Raw genomic sequence first — 20877 nt, 5'->3', positions numbered from 1 at the left:
TAGATAGATAGATAGATAGATAGATAGATAGATAGATAGATAGATAGATAAAGTAGACAGACAGACAAATTCCACCAAAATACTATAGTTAACAGTTATTGTTGTACTTTTTAAGACAATTAAGTTTAAAATCTCCCTTTATTGAACATCCAGGATACATATTATTAATGGAACATAAAGTATCCATCCATATCCACACTTTTATGTATTTGCATGTTTTTTGTGGAATGGCACAGACAGAAAGACAAAGAGATAGACAGAGACAGACAGATCTCTCAGGAAGAGAGAGAGAGAGAGAGAGAGAGAGAGAGAGAGAGAGAGATGTACAATATATTTACACAGAAGTGTCTGTATGACATGCTAAGAGCCTCAATGGATACATTACCACAGACTTCAAGGTTTTCCCACTAAGACTGATGTTACTCCGGGATATGCTCTTTTAATATAAGGAAGTTTTTCTTCATGGTTTAGGACATGGCCCACGCCCTGGAAATGAAGAGCAGTCACAGAAATATATACATCAACAGAGAATCAATGTAGGGACGGCCCAAAGAAAATAAATCTGGGACAAAGGCCTGCTGTGAAGTAGAAAAAGAAGCACTTGTGGCAGTGAGTTACCACTTTAAGAGAGTTTCTCCGGACAGAAATAGAGTAAGCAGAGAGTGCCACTGCCCAGTGTGCTAGTCTACAGTGTCATAATACAGAATGATGAACGTGCAACTCAGCACTGGCTGCTGTCTGCATTTGCTAGAACAAAGCAACATCAAACTAGCAAGACCAAAAACTTCCAGTCAGAAAATGACCTGTTAGTTCATAGTTTTTTCTCCACCAGTGTAAAGAAGCCAACGAAAGTAGGGCTGTCAATAGGCCTACATTAAAAGAAATTGAAAATTGTTGAAGGGACAAAGCAAACATTTGTCAATCACATTTGTCAAAAGTGAGAGCTCAGCATTCAATGTAAATGTAACTTTTGATAAAAATATATATTTTATTAAATAATGTGTAACTATTTTATATCAGTCCTTTTTAATAAGGGGTCATATGATGTGATTTCAATTTTTCCTTTCTCTTTGGAGTGTTACAAGCTCTTGGTGCATAAAGAAGATCTGTAAAGTTGCAAAGACTAAAGTCTCAAATCCAAAGAGATATTCTTTATAAGAGTTAAGAGTCAGCCACACCTACCTAAAACGGCTCGTTCTAACATGCCCCCACATGTCTACGTCACGATGTGGGAAGATTTGCATAAGCCCAAATGTTCACGCAAAGAAAGAAGGTGTAACTTTTATTCTCGCTGTAGTATTGTTGATGCTGCAGCCATGTCCTGAAGACGCTGTGTGCTTCGTTGTGAAAGCGAAACTACTTTGTTTGGTCTTCCAAAAGAGGACACGACTACACTGTTACTACACTGTTCCAGAACAGTTTAACCCAAACGGGTTTTAATGTTTTTGTCTCGTCGCTCCGGCCGGGACACGGCATCCCAGTATGGAGAGGGGCGTAACATTTCCGTCACACGCTTGAGGTATTCGGCTAATCACAACGCACTGGATAGCTGGCCAATCACAGCACACCTCGCTTTTTCAGACCGATGAGCTTTGTAAAAATCGACGCGTTTCAAAAAGGCGGGGCATAGAGGAGAAACAATAATGTACAGTATGTGGAAAATAATGTGTTTTTTAAACTTTAAACCGCATAAACACATTTCATTACACCAAATACACAAAATAATGTTCTTTTTAGCAGCATCATATGACCCTTTTAAATAGTTTTAGGATTTACGTTTACTGACGCCCCCTAGTGGACCAATGAGAGAACCAGACGCATCGAGCGCAGAACATACGCTGAATAATCAACTCCTTGAACAAACAGCCTACATCAGGACACCAGTGCATCGTTTCCATCAGACATGCACTTATAATATTAATGATAGAAATGCTGAAAAATAAGTATATTTGACACCAGATTATTTGTCACCTCTCAACTTTATTGTAGTTTGTGACAGAGAATACAAAAGCACAGACAACACACAGTATCACAAAACTGAATATAAAAGTCAAAGCCTTTGCTACTGAAAATTGTTAAAACGGTATTAAAATAAAAAAAAACCTAATGTGATGCATTGCAGTTTAATCAAAAAATAAATAATGTATAAAGCTGATCTATTAAAAACCTTTTACATATAAAAATAAAGAAATCCTTGCACATACAAGTCTGCTTTATAAGAGATTGTGAATTGCAGACATACAGGTATAAAACAAACCAAGACAGACATTAGATATGGTAACAACAACATACATACACAAAATATAATGCCAACTGCAACAAGAAAGATGCACATTTAGCACCATGTAAATCTGTGCGAAACCCCCTACAAATCTGTTAAAGCCTAAACACAGCCAATGCTAATGTCAAACAGCAGATGTTGGCAGTAGTTTTTAGTTGCAGTAAAGCAGAAAAAATGCATGTGCACGTGTGACCCCAATGAGACAGAGAAGAGACAGTCAGAACACCACTAACACAAAATAAAAGGCCTCTGGTGTGAAAAGGGAGCTGCATCTTTATCTTCATTTCACTTAAAACTCTGAATTAAGAATTGAATTGAGATGCACTGTAAACGACAGCCCCAAAAAACGCTTTCATTCATGTTGCTCTTCGTATCTCTGGGGCCGCAGAAGGACGCTCTGGTAGGTTTTGATGCAGGAGAAGGCTGTTGGTGGAATGAGGCGGCGGTCGATCAGGTTGTACTCCAGGTGAACAGACACCAGCAGGGAGTCCTCACGGGCCGTAGTGTCACACAACGAGTTCATAGTGATGTAGCTACAGGGAGAAGATCAGGTTAAAACAGACAAAGTGACAGACAGACAGACAGACAAACTCACTAACCTGATGTAGTTGTGGTTCAGTCTTAGGTGCTGCAGGTTATTTAACTGTAGAATGCCTCGTGGGATTGATCTGAGCTGGTTATGGTCCAACAGAAGTTCAGTCAGTGAGTTGTACAGGCCCAGGAAGGACACTTCATTTATCCCGTCTTCACGCAGACGGTTGTACGACAGCTGCACGGAGTCCAGACCAGGTCGCAGGTGGCCAAACACATAGCCAGGGATGCGCTCAATTTGGTTGTGATGCAAGATGAGCTGCCGCAGACCAACCGGCAGGAAAGAGGGAACGTGAACCAGCTTATTGTGGGAAAGGTCCAAATACTCCAGTTTTCTGTGGAATTTTGAAGATTGTTTAAGATAGCTTTGAAATACTTTATTATATACTACAAAAATGAATTTTATACTATGTAACTACATATTATATTATGACAAATACATTTCCAAAAGTTAATGTACTTTGTGTTCACAGTGAAACTAATAGTTTTTAGTAAAATTTAGAGCAGGGGTCTAATTTGGTAACCAATCTTTGTGAAGAAAACAAAATATAAGGATAAACATCCTTGTTGATCCTGGAACAACATTCCAATCAATCAGAATTGAGGGATAACTTTTCAGGAAATGTCAGTTTTAGGCTTACGATCACAGTTAGGTGCTTCTACCCTTTAGGAATAAATTATGAGTAGAGTTAGGTTTAGGGGTAGGGATTGGGTTAAGACTATATTTTTGGACAGTAATGTTGATCCAGGAACATGTCGTACTTGGCAGCGACCCTAGTGTTCATACAACAGCTCCGTCTCTTTATTCACCATATAATTACAGTAATTGTCCACAAGATGGCACCTAACAGCAGAGAAAGGCAGAGAACTGAGATCTGAACTCACAGCAAGTGTATCCATGCTCTTGGATGAATGCGGTCCTCTCGGATTCGGTTATGGCTGAGGTTCAGGACTCTCAGGTTTGTGGTCTTATTGAGGAGCCCTGAATGGACCACCTCTATCTTGTTGTCAGACAGGTGTAGCTCCTGGTGAAGTTACAAATCAACAACAATCCATTATCTACCGCACTGCATAAACACCCCAATACACTTGGCAATGTCACCAAACTAAAATCTAGTGCACGTTTTACACAGAGTATATAGTATGTATATGTACTGCAATTTTGGCGTTTTGAGAGACAAAATGTACTGACCTGTACTGAAACAGGCAGACCGGAGGGAATAGCCCTGAACTTATTGTCATCCAGCCTGAGGTAAATCAGCCTCCTGAGAGGCTTGAAGGCCAGAGGAGAGACATTTCCATCGTGGAAATAATTATCCTCTAACTCCAGTGTCAGCAGCTGAGACAGACCTGAGGAAAAAATAACATTAGATTATGCTTAGTTTATCAGTATTTACTGGTATTTGGAAGCTTTAATAGAGGTCTCAGTTGTTACATTTACACGTTAGAATTTTGAAAGAAATCTCTAATGTTGAAAAAGCCTGCATTTATTTGATCAAAAATACATAAAATACTAAAATGCGTCCATTTAATCTCACTGCTATCTTGGAGAAACATTAAAAAGATAGTGTCCTATAATAAATCACTGAGGATTAAGAATCAACTGACTGGCAAGTAGACAAAAGTCATTTTAAAATGCCCAGATTAACCCCTAACATGAAAAACAGATCTTTTACCGGACCAGAGTGTTGAATACTGAGTTCATATGGACACTGTGGTTTTGTGTTTACCCTGAAAGCTGTGGGGAGTGAGACCACTGAGTTTATTATCGTTGATCTTCAGCTCCACCAGCGAGGGAGGGAGAGCCGGCACTTTAGTGAAGTTGTTTCCATCAAGGTTCAACCTCCTGAGCTTCGTCAAGTTCTGCAACAGGCCGAGAAGATACTCATGACACTGTCAAATATTTCAAAGCTTGCTGCAAGTCACAGAAGCAGAAGTTACACAACACCGATATTCAGAGTTCTGGCATCTGGCATGAGGAACAGACGTTTCTTGATCATGCTACCGAGCACAGGTAAACACTGAGGTACAGTGAACATGTGAAGAAAACACTATTCTGCTCTGTGTCATATATATGTCACCTGCACAACCTGTGCTTGGCGCCCAGTAGATATGACACATGGGTGAGAAAAATGTAGAAAATGACTGTTTCTTTTTAGGGGGTAATATCTATTGACTGAAAATTCCCATGTTCACTGCAGCATCCTGGTGAGAATTGTCTCGGTGATGTCAGACCTGACATCTTGCGAAAACACGTCAGCTACTTGCTAAATATCAAGCTTGCACTGTGCCGCACCATAAGGCCTGATAACTCACCACTGTAACAGATAACAGATCACAAAGCAGTCTCTATTTTTGCAGATTTCCTACTTTAATCTGATCATTATTCGAGTCCAAAGAAATATCACAATGATTGTTATGTGATCCAAATGGAATGTGAAAACAAACAGTATGTGTTATGTGTCAGTATGCTTGCTAATATAATAAGGTTTCTTTGACTGCATCTCACCCGAAACACATCCGGTCCCAAAGAGAAATCATCCAGCTTGTTCTTGCTGAGGTCGAGCCACTCCAGGTTGGGAAGACCTGCCAGAGCATGCGATGGGATCTTGCTGATTTTGTTATCTGCAAAATACCAAGTCGAGAGTAATTTTTCACCTTTTTCTGGATCATGGTAAGCTCGGTTTACACTTCTCACATTTCAGTGCCAGTTCTTGCAGTGCCACATACAGACAATCATCTGATGGACAAACAATAGGACACTGCCAGATTGTGTTGGAACAAAGTAAAACATGCAAGAGCATCTGTCAAACTCTAATAACATAGAGCCCTATTTTCAGAATCTTAACAATATTTTGTGAGGTTTGTATAAAAAGTAGGTTTCCATCTCATACTTTTGACTTTTTGTGTCACAATTTAAACATGTATACAATTTTTGTATGTCACAACGTCATATTCTCACAATATGACAAATATTTTTAATTTTTTAAAACATATTTTTATATATACAGTATACTCCTGTTGCAAAGTTTGGGGTCAGTAAGATTTGTAATGTTTTTGAATTTAATGCTAACCAAGGCTGTATTTATTTGATTCAATATTGTGAAATATTTATACTTATAATAACTGTTTTCTATTTTAATATATTTTAAAATGTTATACATGTTTTGTCAAGATTCTTTACCGAGGAGAAAGTTCAAAAAAACTTTTTTTTTTTGTAATAATGTAAAAGTTTTTTTTTTACTATTTACTATCACTTCTGATCAATTTATTGCATTCTTGGTGAATTTATTCATTTCTTAAAAACAAATACACACAAAACTTCTGAATGGTAGTGTATATGTAGTATATAAGGAATTAGGTGTAGCCTAAATGAGAAAAAAAACACTAATGAGGTAAGAAAATGCACCTAATTCAAGGTATATTCTCTAGAAAAAAAATGTATTTACATGCATTATCTTATACAATTGTTTTTTGACCTTATTGTAAGGATGTTCAGATGTTTTTATTTTAAAAAGAGACAAAAAACTATGAAAATGTTTTTCACAGTATATAATTAGTCCTCATGTGCAGGGTGAACTGCTCTCACCTCACCTGCTAGAAAGAGACTCCTGACCCCAGCATCTTTGATGATGGGCATTTGGGTAAGGCGAGTGTTTCCACAAGCAATAAGAGACTCTGAAAGCAGGCAGCCTGCTGCGAGAGACTCCATATGAACAGAGGTGCTGATGACTGGACGGCCAATACCTCGATCCACCGGTCGCCCAATGGGGGCTGGCAGTGGCCTTCCAGTGGGCAGGATCACAGATTTTCTTGTAGGAAGAGCAAAGGCTGGTTGTGCCCGTGGTATGGCCGGTTTGAATGTGGGCGGTATTACTCGTCTTTCGACTGCTACAGGGCGAACAGCAGATCTGAACACCGGAATGCTGCGGTTATCATCGTCATCATCATCACTGTCACTGTCGTCCTCTAGATAGTCGTCATCATCGTGGTCATCATGATCAAAATAGATTGGTCTCATAAACCGAGGTCCTGTGGGTATTACAGGGGTCTTAGGTGGTTTTCCAGGATCCAGACTCACAATCACCTCCTGGTTTTTCTTCACTTGCTTCTTAGGGACATTTGAGGGTGGCTGAATAGAAAACGTAAGCGTTTAAAAACAATTTTAAAAGGTCAAATCTGCTTAAAACTAGCCTAAAGTGGTTTGCTATTTCTAGCTGGTCTGGTTTGCTGGTTTTATACTCTTAAAATAAAGGTCCTTTATTGGCATTAATGGTTCCATGAGGAGCCGTTAACATCCATAGCATCTTTCCTTTGCACAAAAATTATAAAATGTTTTTCACACTAAGAAAAAACGGTTCTTTTAAAAACTGTGCACTGAAAGGTCATTTGAGGAACCAAAATGGTTCTTTTATGACTTTCTTGCGAAAACCCCTTTTATTTTTTTAAAGGGATAGTTCACCCAAATTTGAAAATTCTGTCAATTACAATTACAATTAATTAGTTCCAAATCTGTAAGACCTTTGTTCATCTTCGGAACACAAATTAAGATATTTTTGATGAAATCCAAGAGCTTTCTGACCCTGCATAGACAGCAATGGAACTGACACGTTCAAGGCCCAGAAAGGTAGTAAGGACATAGTCCATGTGACATCAGTGGTCCAACCTTCATTTTATGAAGCTACGTGAATATTTTTTGTGCGCAAAGAAAACAAAAATAACGACTTTATTCAACAATTTCTTCTCTTCCGTGTCAGTCTTCAACACACATTCACAAGAGTACCACCATGCAATATGTGTTCCGAAGATGAACGAAGATCTTACGGGTTTGGAATGACATGAGGGTGAGTAATTAATGACAGAATTTTCATTTTTGGGATGAACTATCCCTTTAAGAGTGTAGAGTGGTTTTGGATACTTTTCATCTGGCAACAACGGAAGACTGACTGGCCAACCAGGTAAACCAGCTGAGCACCAGCATAGATAGACTAAACGAGCAGAAAGACCACCTTAAACCAGTTAGGACCAACAAATACACATCTAAAGGAAAAGAAGTACAATAATGAGGGAAAAAATCAGTATGAAGTATAAGAAGTATACTACATTTTCTCATGCACATCTACATACTTCTTTTGCTGGGGTGATGATCACCATCTTGTTCTTCTTTGGTTTCACCTCCAGAACCTCCGTCCCCACAGGTGGTTTTCCATTTCCTGTTGGTCTGTTTTTCGAGCTTGTTTTCCCCACAGATGTTGGACTGGGCTTACTGGCCACAGACTTCAGGGTGGGTGAAGCTAGACATGGTGTGGCAAACAGAAAATCAGTACCCACCACCAAGCATCCCACTCCATGATGGCACCTTTCCCAGCACTGCATTGCATCACACTAGGAGCCAATGTTTTACATAATTCCCAGCCTGCATCACCACAGGGATGCCCACTGTTCTCTTTAGCTCTTACTACAAATCACTAATCCAATTACTATTTTAAAGTAAACCCCAAAAGAACAATCAAAAAGCAAGAATGGAACATGCACTAAGCCTACTGTTCAAAAGTTTGGGGTCAGTAAGATTAAATTAATATTTTTATTCAGCAAGAACACATTAACTTGTTTGAAAGTGGCAGTAAAGATATTTATAATTTTACAAAATATTTCTATTTCAAATATTTCTAATTTAAATGCAGTTCTTTTGAGCTTTCTATTCATCAAAAGAGAAGAGATGGTGGTTCCCAAACCTCTGGCTGGGCAGGGGATGGTTCGGCAGCTTGCGGCACCATCTTTACACTGGCACACACTGCAAGGCTCTGGAGACCAGACAGCCCCCTCAAACAGAGAAATTCCATTCACCAAGCACTGGCTGCTACGCCCTGGCATGTATCCACACAGACAAAATTTCAGAATTCAGCACACAAGAATGACATATGATAAGTGCCTATAATAGAATAATATAATATAATATACAAATTAAATATAATGTATACATTTAATTTAAAATATTAAAAATAATAAAAAAATAAAATAAAAATATAATTTATTTTTAGTGTATGATGTCAGTTTTCAATGGTGTCCCACAAAGAAATTCTGTTTTTAAATTGTTTTGCTTGAAATGTGTTTGTGTTCTGTCAAATGAATGCTACTTGGTTTGATGTTTTGTTGTAATGCAAAGACATTCATACATTTTTAAGTATGACTTTTGTCCAAATATTTGTATTATCCAAATATTGTACAGGCCTTTCATCTTCAATTAGTTTAACCACTTGTTTTCAATAAATAAAACGGGACAATGAATTTTAAATAATAACATATGCATATGCATATGTGACCCTGGACCACAAAACCAGTCATAAAGGTCAATTTTTTGAAATTGAGATTTATACATGATCTGAAAGCTGAATAAATAAGCTTTTCATTGAAGTATGGATATGACAATACTTGGCCGAGATACAACTATTTGAAAATCTGGAATCTAAGGGTGCAAAAAAAATTAAATGTTGAGAAAATCGCCTTTAAATTTGTCCAAATTAAGTTCCTAGCAATGCATATTACCAAAAATTAAGTTTTAATATATTTACAGGAAATTTACAAAATATCTTCTTGGAACATGATCTTAACTTATTATCCTAATGATTTTTGGCATAAAAGAAAAATAAATAATTTTGACCTATACAATGTATTTTTGGCTATTGCTACAAATATACCCCAGCGACTTAAGACTGGTTTTGTTCTCCAGGGTCACATATACAAACATACATATATATTTGACTATTTTTGTGCATTTTTGTCTTAAATAACCCCTTTTTTAAAACAACTTATTTTTTCAACAATTGCACAATAAATATAAATATAAAATCACAATATCAGAAAACCATATATTCTTCTCTTATTATTTTTTGACTCAAATAAAAAATGCTATAAGCACTGCTCACCTGGAAGGAAAGGGTTATCATAGTCAGGTGCATCCTCCGTGGATAAGAATCGTCTGGAGCTCCTCTGTCTCTCTCTTCTTCCCTTTTCTCGTTTTCCCTCAGCCGCTAAAAGCGCTAAACACAGACACAAAGCTAAAGGCTTGTACATTGTTAATGTAGCTGGAGTCAGTTCAGGTACAATCTGCTGGAGACAGCTGTCTCAATGATTCTGAGGGCTGCACCCTCTGAAAGGCCAGTTATATTCTGCCTCTGGAAATCATGTTCAACCCATCACCCATCCTCCGAGGGAAGAAAAAAGAAAAAGAAATGCAAAGGTGAGAGCAGAGAGTGAGGAGGAAGGAATGGAACGGAAGCAGGGGAGTGAGAGAGAAAAAATAAAATCAAAACAGTTTCAACAAAGCGCCTCTTTCACTTGCCCTGAAGACCCACTGCCTCTCCTTTCCCTCTCAACGAACGCCCATCGGTCCTGAGATAAAAATAAACTATTAGAGCGTCCTCAAGGTGGAAAAAAATCTTATCTTTGACACGATTTAATGTTCTGACGTCAACGGATGCACTTCCGGTGTGTGGGATTTCAGATTTATGTGTTGATGAATAAAACATAGCTTGAAGTCTCTCTTAAAATGCTCATTATTCTTTGTGCTTCACTGCTAGTGCACGTTTGATGGAAGAGCAGAGAAAACATTGGTCTGTAGGGAGCCTGTTGATGTGAAAGGTAGCTTTGTTTGTCCAAGGGCCAACGGCACCACAGTCCTGAGAAATTCTTCAAGTTCCATTGCCTTTTGCAACCTTGCTTGACCATGCGGCCTCTTTCTGTCCAGTGTGCCCATTTCACTGCATACGAGCACTGTTGCTATGACAACCACTTCATTAAATAACATTACAGAGGCTTTATGCCATTTTCTATCCGAGTAGTTCTATTATTGACAAAGCTGAAATGATCTCAATGCAACACGTTTACATTTTTGGAAAATGATTCTAGGCTATTGTAGGTTGTTGTGGTTGCTTACTGGCCCGAGTCACAAGAGTCAACTCTCAGGTCTTCATATTCTAGATCCCTGAATATGGTTTGGGTCTGTCCAGCTAGGCAAAAATCACAAGTATAATTGTTTACATAAAAACTATCCTAAAATGATTGGGAAAACGTTCATAAAAACTGTAACATTCTGAAAATATCTGTAATAACTGTAAATATCCTTCAGAAATCATTCTAATATGATTTGGTTCTCAGTAAACATTTCTTCTTATTATCAATGTTGAAAACAGTTGTGCTGCTTAATATTTAAAAAACCTGAAAAAATTTTTTTCTTAACTCTTTGATAAATAGAAAGTTAAAAAAAACAACAACGTTTATTTGAAATAGAAATATTTACTGTCACATTTTACTATATACTAGCTGAATAAGCATTCATTTTAAAGTATTTTAAATTAAATACTTTAAAAAGGAATTAAAGTATTAAAAAATCTTAGTGACCTCAAACTTTTGAACAGTAGTGTATATTAATCTAAATTTAAGCACAAGTCACATAAATGTGGTAAACAGATTGAAATAACCTAATTAAGAAAATATTCCAAAATACTTCTAACAATCAAAATAACATAGATCGCATATGCCTGTATTACATAATTCTTTATCATGCAAATATCTTATTTAGAATATCCATTTAACACAACAGAATATTCATTTGTACTTTTAGGTGCTAAAAACGTTGATTTTGAAGAAACAATGTTTGAAATGAGAATGAATATTTTTGCAAACATTTCACAAACTAACATTAATAGATGTCTTGTGTGTAAATGACAGTGTATACAGGAATATTCCAATAACCATGAAGCATATAAACCTCTTTATCGGAATAAAGGTTTTTCAGAATATGGACATTAATCAGTGCAAGAAAATGTGGTCAGCTAACACAACATTAGCACACAAGTGCAAGCTTGTTTGGATTATATAAAATGTGTTTGGAGCAGGCTGGGACAAATAAGTAATTTAGTTCTACTTAATTCTGTTTGCATCTCCTCCACTCCAGCTTGTTATAGCCTTTCTTTGTTTTTACCTCCCATACAGAAAATTATTAAGCAATTTGATGTAATACTCCCCCACAAGACATGCCCAGAGCTTCCTGTTATTCATTCAAAAATAAAATCTCCGAATGTTCATGAAGACAAACAATCATTTTAAACAGGCAAACAACACCACCCACATTCTTCCTGCCTTCGGGTTTACCTCGTACGCCTGCACAGAGTCCGACCAAAAAACAGATTAGACCAGATATAAATGTCACAAACAAATAACTTAGAAATCATTTTAGCAACATCCTTCATCTGTGGTCCACTTTTGGAATGAGACTGTGTATGAAGACTTCCAAAAATACGGTTTGATATACAACTGAAGTAAGCCAACCTCAGACAGCAAACAGTCTAGTGCGTTCATTTTCTTCATGACAACTTGAGAATCAGAGTTTACTTTTTCCTAGAATTCCCCATCCGTCCACACACACGGCTGGAGCCAAGCCTGTCGAGAACATGATAAATCTACCGCCCAGACTGTTTAGAAAACGTGACTGACTCTAGATAGATAGAATGACAGAATGATAGATAGACAGAACAATAAAATGATAGAACAATGGAAAGACATAACGATAGATGAAAGAACGACAGAACAAAAGAATGATAGCTAGATAGATAGATAGATAGATAGATAGATGGATAGAAAGAAACCCCTGCAAAGAAATATCTCTTCTGTTTATCTCTTCTCTAGCTGTGTGCATTTGGGAACAGTTTGCTTTTCTTGACTCATTAAAAATCCGCCTACCACTAGATGCTTCTCAGTCCTCTAACAACAGTGATTACTGTCTGTATATTTTTAGTGCTCAGAGGGAGAACTGACCCTAAGATTATGGTGCAGATTACAGCGATGCAATATAACCAACATTTTTACTGTCCTTCTTTCTCGCTGTCTGTATCTGTAATGGATCTCTTTGTTAGGCTTTGGATAAATCCTGTTGCTCACTGGCACAAAAGCAGTGCTATATCTAATATATCTACGCCTGAGCATGGATATGATACACAGCTTGAGGCAAAAAAAATGCCCCGATATTTAAAATGTGCAGTGAGTTTTATTTATTAATTTTTTTAAATCCAATTTTTTCTAACATATTAGAAAAATATCTATGGTAGAACATGTTTTAAATCAGTTCCGGGGAGTGATTGATTGCATGTATGTACAGTGTTGGGGGGTAATGCATTACAAGTAACTTAATCAGAGTTACGTAATCAGATTACTTTTTTCAACTAGTAAAGTAATGCATTACTTTTCAATTGACAGTAAAAGTTACTTTTTCAAATAAGTAACACCAGCTACTTTGTTTTCCCATTTATTGACTAACAAACAGCTCTCAGTTCCCATGTTGAGAAAAATCTGCAGTAAGTGCAATGTGTAAATACAATGGTTACTGTAGCTCTATACTAAATATGAACATGCATTTACTCATCTCACTTGCACAAATACAGATTTAGTATTCCTCAAAATGAATAAAAACTTAAATGCAAACTTAGAATATGACGCAAACCTGCAATAATTAAATATGCAATAAAGTTAAATATGGCTTTTGCATATGCCAAAAATATAGCTTTTTTTATATTAAAAACATACAAGCAAGCCCAGATGAGAAAAAGTAACGCAAAAGTAATGTAACGCAAAGCAACGAAGTATGCAATTAGTTACTTTTTAAGGAGTAACCCATTATTGTAATGCATTACTTTTAAAAGTAACTTTCCCCAACACTGTATGTATGTATGAATGAATGAATGAATTTCCCTAACACTGTGTATGTTTGAATGAATGAATGAATGACATTTTTGGCACTGGTAGTAACAAAAAATAACTTTTAAGTTTGGCATTTTGGTGGAAATTGTGGTTAATATTTCACGGTTTTGTTTTAGACTGGAGCAATCAATGTAAAGTCCAAAACAATGAAAAACTTAATGGGTCATGACTTACTTTGCCATTCATATTAGGTTGTTTTAACCAAATTGTCACTTTTTGGTAGACTTATAAACGAACAAACGTGTTCATCTAATACTGTCAATCACAAAAGGGTGATTGACCCTTTTGTGTCAAGCGATTAGTCAACAGAAGAGACAGACGGCTGCACGAGAGCCCATGTTACACCTCTCTTTATCTCCTTGCACTGGCTACCGGTTGCGGCTCGAATCAAGTTCAAGACATTGATGCTTGCATATAGAACAGCCACAGACTCAGCACCCGCCTACTTCCACTCACTACTACGAATCTACATCCCCTTCAGAAGTCTGAGATCCGCTAGTGAGCGACGCCTCGTGGTACCATCACAGAGAGGCTCAAAATCACTTTCCAGAACATTCTCGTTCACCACTCCTGGCTGGTGGAACGATCTTCCCACCCCTATCCGGAATGCTGAATCCCTGACAATTTTCAAGCGACAGCTGAAAACCCATCTCTTTCGAAGCTACTTGACTTCATCATAAAAAATAAAAAAAAACTCTCTCTCTTTATTTATTCCTTCTCTTTCTAGCTTGTACTTATTTGAACAATGTCTAAGAACTTGGTATTACAACCACTTCCTGTGTCTGTTTGCCTCTTAAGAAGAATCGCTTTATGTATCACCCAATTGTAAGTCGCTTTGGATAAAAGCGTCTGCTAAATGACTAAATGTAAATGTAAAAGGGTGGTATATAAACCGATCTTACCTCACTATCTGTGCCAAGCCACAAGCCAAAGCTGATTCACAAAGATTATATGATGTGAATTCGAAAAAATTTCTGATGACCAACAGAACATAAATGACCAGTAAACGTTTTGCATTTCATATGGAGGACTAACATGGCCTTTCAGCATTCATTCCAAAGTATTTTGGTCCAGTAACATTCTGAGTGGCCTTTGTTTTGCTCTTGATTCGCCCTCTGGTGGAGAAACACATATGAGCAAATCTCGTCATAGCCCTTCAAGATCTCGTCATAGAGCTTCAACCAATCAGCGCGCAGATCAGCAGAACCTGCGAACCAATCAGCGCTCACATCAACAGGAACTGCAACAATGGAGGCGAGCATGGAGCCCGTGGGTGTATGACAGCATGTCAACGGCTAATCAAGCGCAAATCCCCCAAAATCATAATGCACGCTTACTGAACGGACAATTAGCTGTTCCACGCGTGAAATCGACAAAATGGCTTCGTGGTCGGAGAAAATGCTACAACTCCTGCGTCGAATGAATAACTTTCATTTACCAGGTGGGGAAATATTAAAAGAATCATGACAGAGCAATCCATATGCATGTGATCCAGCAGGAATGCATATGTCAAGGGTCAATGAAAAGCTTACTTGATCTGTAAAAATACATTAAAATTCAACTCATGCTGACAAAGGCTTATTTTTATTATGAACATGTTTTCAGAGTATGGATTAAAAGATTTGTAACGAGTAAAGACTTATTGATATCCATGACTCACGTTTAATTTATTAAAAAGTCAAGAAAACCTCAAAAATAATATTTGTAAATATTGTAAATAATAATTAATGTACATTTGTGATCGTTTTTTTTTAAACCTTTTTGAACTTCTGTATACACACCTGCATTCAAGGAAAACAAAGAAAACATGTTATTTTTGTTGTTTCTCATTGACTAATATATAATACTATAATATACATGTATAATTCATATACAAATGCATTCTTTTACACCAGGTTCTAGTTTAGAGAGCTGTCTACGTTTTGAGGTGGCTGGAGAACAGGTTGGATGGATTTACCCAAAAGTAGCATCAATTCTTGGTTGTTTTCCTGCTGTCTTCAGACCATACGGGAGCACTATAACCTTCAGCTCCGGTCTTGACACTTTTGAGAGCAGATCAGTGGCTGTGGATGAGGTCTTGAAGGAGCTGAGGAGAGAGGCAACATTCACCTGTCTCATAGGCTGGAGAGATGAGGTGAGACATCTATGGTACATGCTGGATAATTGCCCATCTTCATCCTTACTTCTTGAGCAGTTGTGTGTCAGTTCCTTCCAATGTCAAAAATGATGAGCAATGTTTTATTTTTTATATTAATGGGGATTATTTGATCCGTGCACATGATTTTCAAGCCACCCTCACCCAATCCTATAAAACAAACACATCATGCCATCAATTTGTATTAAATAAAAAACCCAGAATAATTCACTACAGGATCATTTTTAAAACTTTGGTGATTTCATACCTATGGGCCTCATTTATAAAGATGCCCTTAGAATGATCCTAAATGTGGATGCATGACAATTTTTCGAAAATGTTCCTACAAACAATTTATGAAATGTCCATATGCACAAAATGTTTTCCTAAATGCATCCCACTGTATACATTGCAGTGCTACTTTAGTGTAATTGAGATACTATTATAGTTTTATTCGTAATTTTAATATTTTTTGTATTTTTATTTTTCCATTTTAATTTTAGTTCAAGTTTTTTGTCTTTTTTAGTAGTTTGTTTCATTTATAAATGTCTACATAGTTTTTATACATTTTTATTTCAGTTTAAGTTAAGTACATTAAGTAAACAACTCAAACTAAAGGAAAATGAGAAATATTGCCCTAGAAACTATCTGAAATGATTTTTGTATTTTATAATAATATTAATGCATATTGTGATTGTCTGTTTATCTTTGCATTATAATAAACATGAAATTGGATTGGATTATTTGCTTAATGAAAATTGGATGACTGGTAAATATGAGCACAAAAATGTGTACGTACTGTACTTAAGTTGGAGTATACATACAGACATTTTCATAGCCGTTCCTGCAAATCCTGATTTGTTGTTCACTTTTGATATAGGATGAACTTCATGGAATTTGGGATCCAATCCGATCATACATGCGTTTTATAAATAAGGCCTCTGGTTTTTTCAGAATTATCAGAGTGTATTTTATTTTCAGCAATATGCTGTGATGCCCAGGTATTGCGACCCTCCGCTGATGTATATGGAGAGAGCAGCTACAAGTATGTTATTGAAATATTAATTTCATGCTTCTACTTTGTCACAGAGAGTGACACTTATAGCTGTTTCTAAATAATGGTCAAACGCAGGTCTGTTTGGAGTGAAACGGTACGGCGTCCATGTCAATGGCTACACTCGGGATTCAAGTGGCAACCTTAATATGTGGCTGGCACGACGATCTCTGACCAAACAGACATATCCAGGAAGACTTGACAACATGGTAATTTATTAATAAACTAATTAATCGGCTCGTTACAAGAAGTGCCACACCAAACAGGTTGAGTCAACAGTAGGTTGAATCATACAGTTACTTTTAACACTTAAATCTACGACTCTTTCACACTACACGCTCATTTAACTTAACCAGTCATATCTCATTTCGTATCACTTGCCGTCAACACTCTTTGCACTTCAATATAGTACTACCTCAAGGATTCATCCAATTATGTTAATGCTACATTTGTATTGCTGCCGTTTAATGACTTAACTTATTTTTTACATACTTAATACATTCATGTACATACAACATTTTAAACACTTATGTATTGTATTCTGCCTTTGTGTGGGGTTTTGTAAGTCTGTTGTTTACGCAAGTTATGTTTGCACTGTTTTTAATTTTTGCACATTGCATTGTTGACTTTACCTGCGGGAATTTCTCAAGTAAGACTTTAATTGTAATATGATGTACCCTGTATATATGACAATAAAAAAGCGTTGAATTTTGAGGAAGTTGGGCCATTTAAACATACACTTCTGTTCAAAAGTTTGGGGACAGTAAGATTTGTTTTAATTAATACTTTTGTTCAGCAAGTATTAAACTATTTAATGTGACAGTAAAGACATTTATAATGTTACAAAAGATTTATATTTCAAATAAATGCTGTTCTTTGAACGTTTTCTTCATCAGAGAATCCAGTTGAGCAGCACAACTGTTTTCAACATTGATGATAATAAAAAAAAAATAAAAAAAATCTTGTGCACCAAATTAGCATATTTGAATGATTTCAGATCATGTGACACGGAAGACTGAAGTAATGACTGCAGAAAATTCAGGCTTACCAACACGGTAATAAATTACATTTTAAAAAATATATTAAAATAGAAAAGTTATTTTAAATTGTAAAAATATTTCACTATTTTACTGTTTTTACTGTATTGTAATCAAATAAATACAGTCTTGATGAGCATTAGAGACTTCTTTTTTTTTTTAAATATTCGACCCATCCCAAACATTTGAACAGTAGTGTATAAAATAATTAATATATAAATATATAGAGTAATAAATTGTGTATATCTGCTATAAATTAGTAGTGTGCTTTTAAAGTTGTCCTCAGAACTAACAAACACTGACTAAAAACCACAAACCTCCTAGTTTGATGTAATGGGGTCTTTAAAGGATTTGATTTATCACTCAGGCGGCTGGAGGACTGGCAGCAAGCTGTAGTGTAAGGCATACCATGGTAAAAGAGTGTGAAGAGGAGGCCTGCATCCCTCAGGGCCTGGCAGAGCAAGCGCGTCCTGTGGGAACTGTGAGGTGCGTAATCCTTTTTTATTTATTTATTATTTCTATACCACTATTTAGGTTAGGTCATTAAAGGTAGTTTATTACTAAGCACAAAAGCAGTTGCTAACTGCTGCATTTTAAGATTAAAGATGTTAAATTTTTTCTCTATTCAAACCCTTTCCCAGATACCAGGGTAGATATAAACTCTCCTGCAAGAGACTGATTAATACAGCAGTAATGCCAGAAATAGCTTCCAACTGGCAGGTTTCCAGAGAAATATTCTGTGTGCACAAATGAAGACGACCAGAATTCAAGTTTTATACAGTCTCAGAACACGTCAATGTGATCAAAGACATGAATGCCTGTCACAGGCATCATTTCTGCCTGGAAACTGTTTACTATGTTTAGCTAAATTGAAAGAGGTTCTGCGATCTTCAATCTCCAATTCATGCCTCCCTCTGTCTTCTCTGTAGCTACACCTACGAAGATGACGAAGGAATATTTCCTGAGTGTCAGTTTGTCTTTGATTTAGAGCTGCCTCTCAATTTTCAGCCTCACATTGGAGACGGAGAAGTGCAAGCGTTTTACTACTATCCAATAGAGAAGGTGAAGGCATCCCATTGATTTTAGGTTTGAATGCTATGTGATGTGTTTTATATAAGAATAGCTGTGATATACACTTTGCTTGTACTTTGACATGCAGAACAAAAAGTGTTTTAGCATTAAAAATGGTTACTTTTCTCTCAGGCAGCTTTCTAAAATATGTGCAGTTTCCTAGACTAAGGGGTGACACATCTTACCCCCATTGATTCTCCTCTGTGTCATTTGTTGATTTCAGGTGAAAGAGCTCTTGGTCAGTGAGGAGTTTAAGCCAAACTGTGCCATGGTGGTTCTGGACTTTCTCATCAGACATGCCATCATTGAGCCAGACTCAGGTTTGTTACACACGGGAGGTCAGAATTTGAGATTAGAACTTGATAGCATGTACTTTTAAATGAAAAGTTTAACATGAGATAAGCTGTGACTTACATTTTTCTCTCATTTCAGAGCCCTATTATCACGAATTTGTGGCTGGATTGCACAGATCACTGTAAAAACTGACTGACGGTGTTAAGACTTGTCAACCTGCAACAGTTTGGTATTTTAGTTATCTACCTCCGCTTTTAAAGGGTAAGTTCACCCAAAAATGAAAATTAGGCTGTGTTTTACTCACCCCTGAGGCATCCTAGGTGTATATGACTTTCTTCTTTCAGACGAATCCAGTCGGAGTTATATTAAAAATTGTCCTGGCTATTCCAAGCAGTGTTGCCAACTTCTTTCAATAGAAAGTAGCTAAAGCCAGTTTGAAAAGTCACTAAATGTCACCAGATGACGTCATACACTAATTAGCATATTCATGACGTCAGCGCGTCTGTTGCCTTTTACATTTGTTTGTCTCTCTGTGCTCACATACTGTACTTTAATGCAGCCAAATTCTCAATAAAACTGTTTTCATTTATATATATTACTGTTTCTGTTGTCAGACAACAGAATAAATATGAAATAGTGACTGAAATGCGGCCCTTTAAGACTACATAACCAGCTCTCCCTTCCAAGACGTTAATCTGCACAAAAATCCTGCTTTATATTTGAGCCATCATCTGATGAAATGAAACGCACATAAGAAAAGACAAGACAAAGACAATTCCTGTGCTGTGATTTCGGCTATATTTGCACGTAAAATTAGAGAAGCAACATAATATCTATTTTAACTTAAGGCGCTGCTCCTCTCAGCCGCTTGCTGTACAGAGCAGACGCAGAGAAAGAGAGGTGTGTGCGCGCTGACCTTGCGCCGTTGCGTCAGTACCAGCGATCACAGAGACTCGCTAAGGTTTGTCCAAGAAGTCGCTAGATTTGTCGCTAGTCGCTTTTTTGGAAAAAAAGTCGCCGGGGGGTCTGAAAAGTCGCTAAATCTAGCGACAAAGTTGCTAAGTTGGCAACACTGTACACAGGTTCTTCAGGATGTCACAAACCCCACCCCCTTCCCGTGAGGCTGCCTCCATTTGCAACACATGCCCACACATCTCTTCCGCTCCCTCATGCTACTAATAACCATTTTTCTTTTCAGTGGCCTCCAGCTCCTGTAGCAAACGCTAGCATAAGGCTGCCTCCACTCGCAACACAGACCATCACATCTCTTTCTTTTCCACCATTTTTTCTCTCACGCTTCTCTCAGTTTCCCACCTCAAACCCCAGAGGCCGATATTAAGCGTGAGGCTGCCTCCGCTGACAATCGCGGCTCCTGCTTCTCTCCCTCACAGCTCTTTACTTCTTATATTCTTATATTCTCTTTTCATTACAACATCACTGCCCGTCCCACCAAATGCTGTTGCCTCGGAGCCACATCCAGTGGCTCACAACATTCGAGGACAGACCCTGGCAGGTGCGGACATAGACCCCTCATCTAAGACCGTCACTAATGATTAATTGGGTAACAGAGTTATCGGTTGATTATCTGATAATTATAATTTATATTTATGGTAGAAAAATAGGCCTAGTTAAACAATAGCCTTTAAAAAGTACCTGAAGT

At 37.2% G+C, this 20877-nt stretch overlaps 2 protein-coding genes and 1 long non-coding RNA gene across 3 annotated transcripts in view; 2 read left to right on the top strand and 1 right to left on the bottom strand.

Moving 5' to 3' along the window:
* Window positions 1–2369: 2369 nt before the first annotated feature.
* Window positions 2370–9946, bottom strand: LOC107665074 (extracellular matrix protein 2-like). The gene is made up of 11 exons (XM_016455828.1): window positions 9799–9946; window positions 8608–8739; window positions 7996–8166; window positions 7305–7306; window positions 6467–7004; window positions 5382–5497; window positions 4603–4735; window positions 4065–4222; window positions 3758–3897; window positions 2881–3207; window positions 2370–2814 (listed from the first exon to the last, which is right to left on the bottom strand). Exons 1-11 carry the CDS (start codon window positions 9944–9946, stop codon window positions 2634–2636), a joined length of 2046 nt encoding a protein of 681 aa, XP_016311314.1. The 3' UTR covers window positions 2370–2633.
* Window positions 9947–10048: 102 nt separating this feature from the next.
* The window catches only part of LOC107665076 (uncharacterized), a 14007-nt gene continuing 3178 nt past the window's right edge, over window positions 10049–20877 (top strand). Inside the window, exons 1-2 of the long non-coding RNA XR_001631514.1 lie at window positions 10049–10058; window positions 13471–13475. This is a non-coding gene — a long non-coding RNA (uncharacterized LOC107665076). The remainder of the gene's footprint in view (window positions 10059–13470; window positions 13476–20877) is intronic.
* LOC107665075 (nudix hydrolase 24, chloroplastic-like) lies at window positions 14871–19538 on the top strand. The gene is made up of 8 exons (XM_016455829.1): window positions 14871–15068; window positions 15523–15761; window positions 16743–16806; window positions 16894–17024; window positions 18220–18338; window positions 18782–18914; window positions 19147–19243; window positions 19356–19538. Exons 1-8 carry the CDS (start codon window positions 15005–15007, stop codon window positions 19400–19402), a joined length of 894 nt encoding a protein of 297 aa, XP_016311315.1. The 5' UTR covers window positions 14871–15004; the 3' UTR covers window positions 19403–19538.

Source organism: Sinocyclocheilus anshuiensis, unplaced genomic scaffold, assembly GCF_001515605.1.
Source record: "Sinocyclocheilus anshuiensis isolate Anshui unplaced genomic scaffold, SAMN03320099.WGS_v1.1 scaffold555, whole genome shotgun sequence".
NCBI lineage: Eukaryota > Metazoa > Chordata > Actinopteri > Cypriniformes > Cyprinidae > Sinocyclocheilus > Sinocyclocheilus anshuiensis.
Note: the sequence above shows the minus strand (reverse complement) of the source record. Positions and strands in the feature narration are given on the sequence as shown.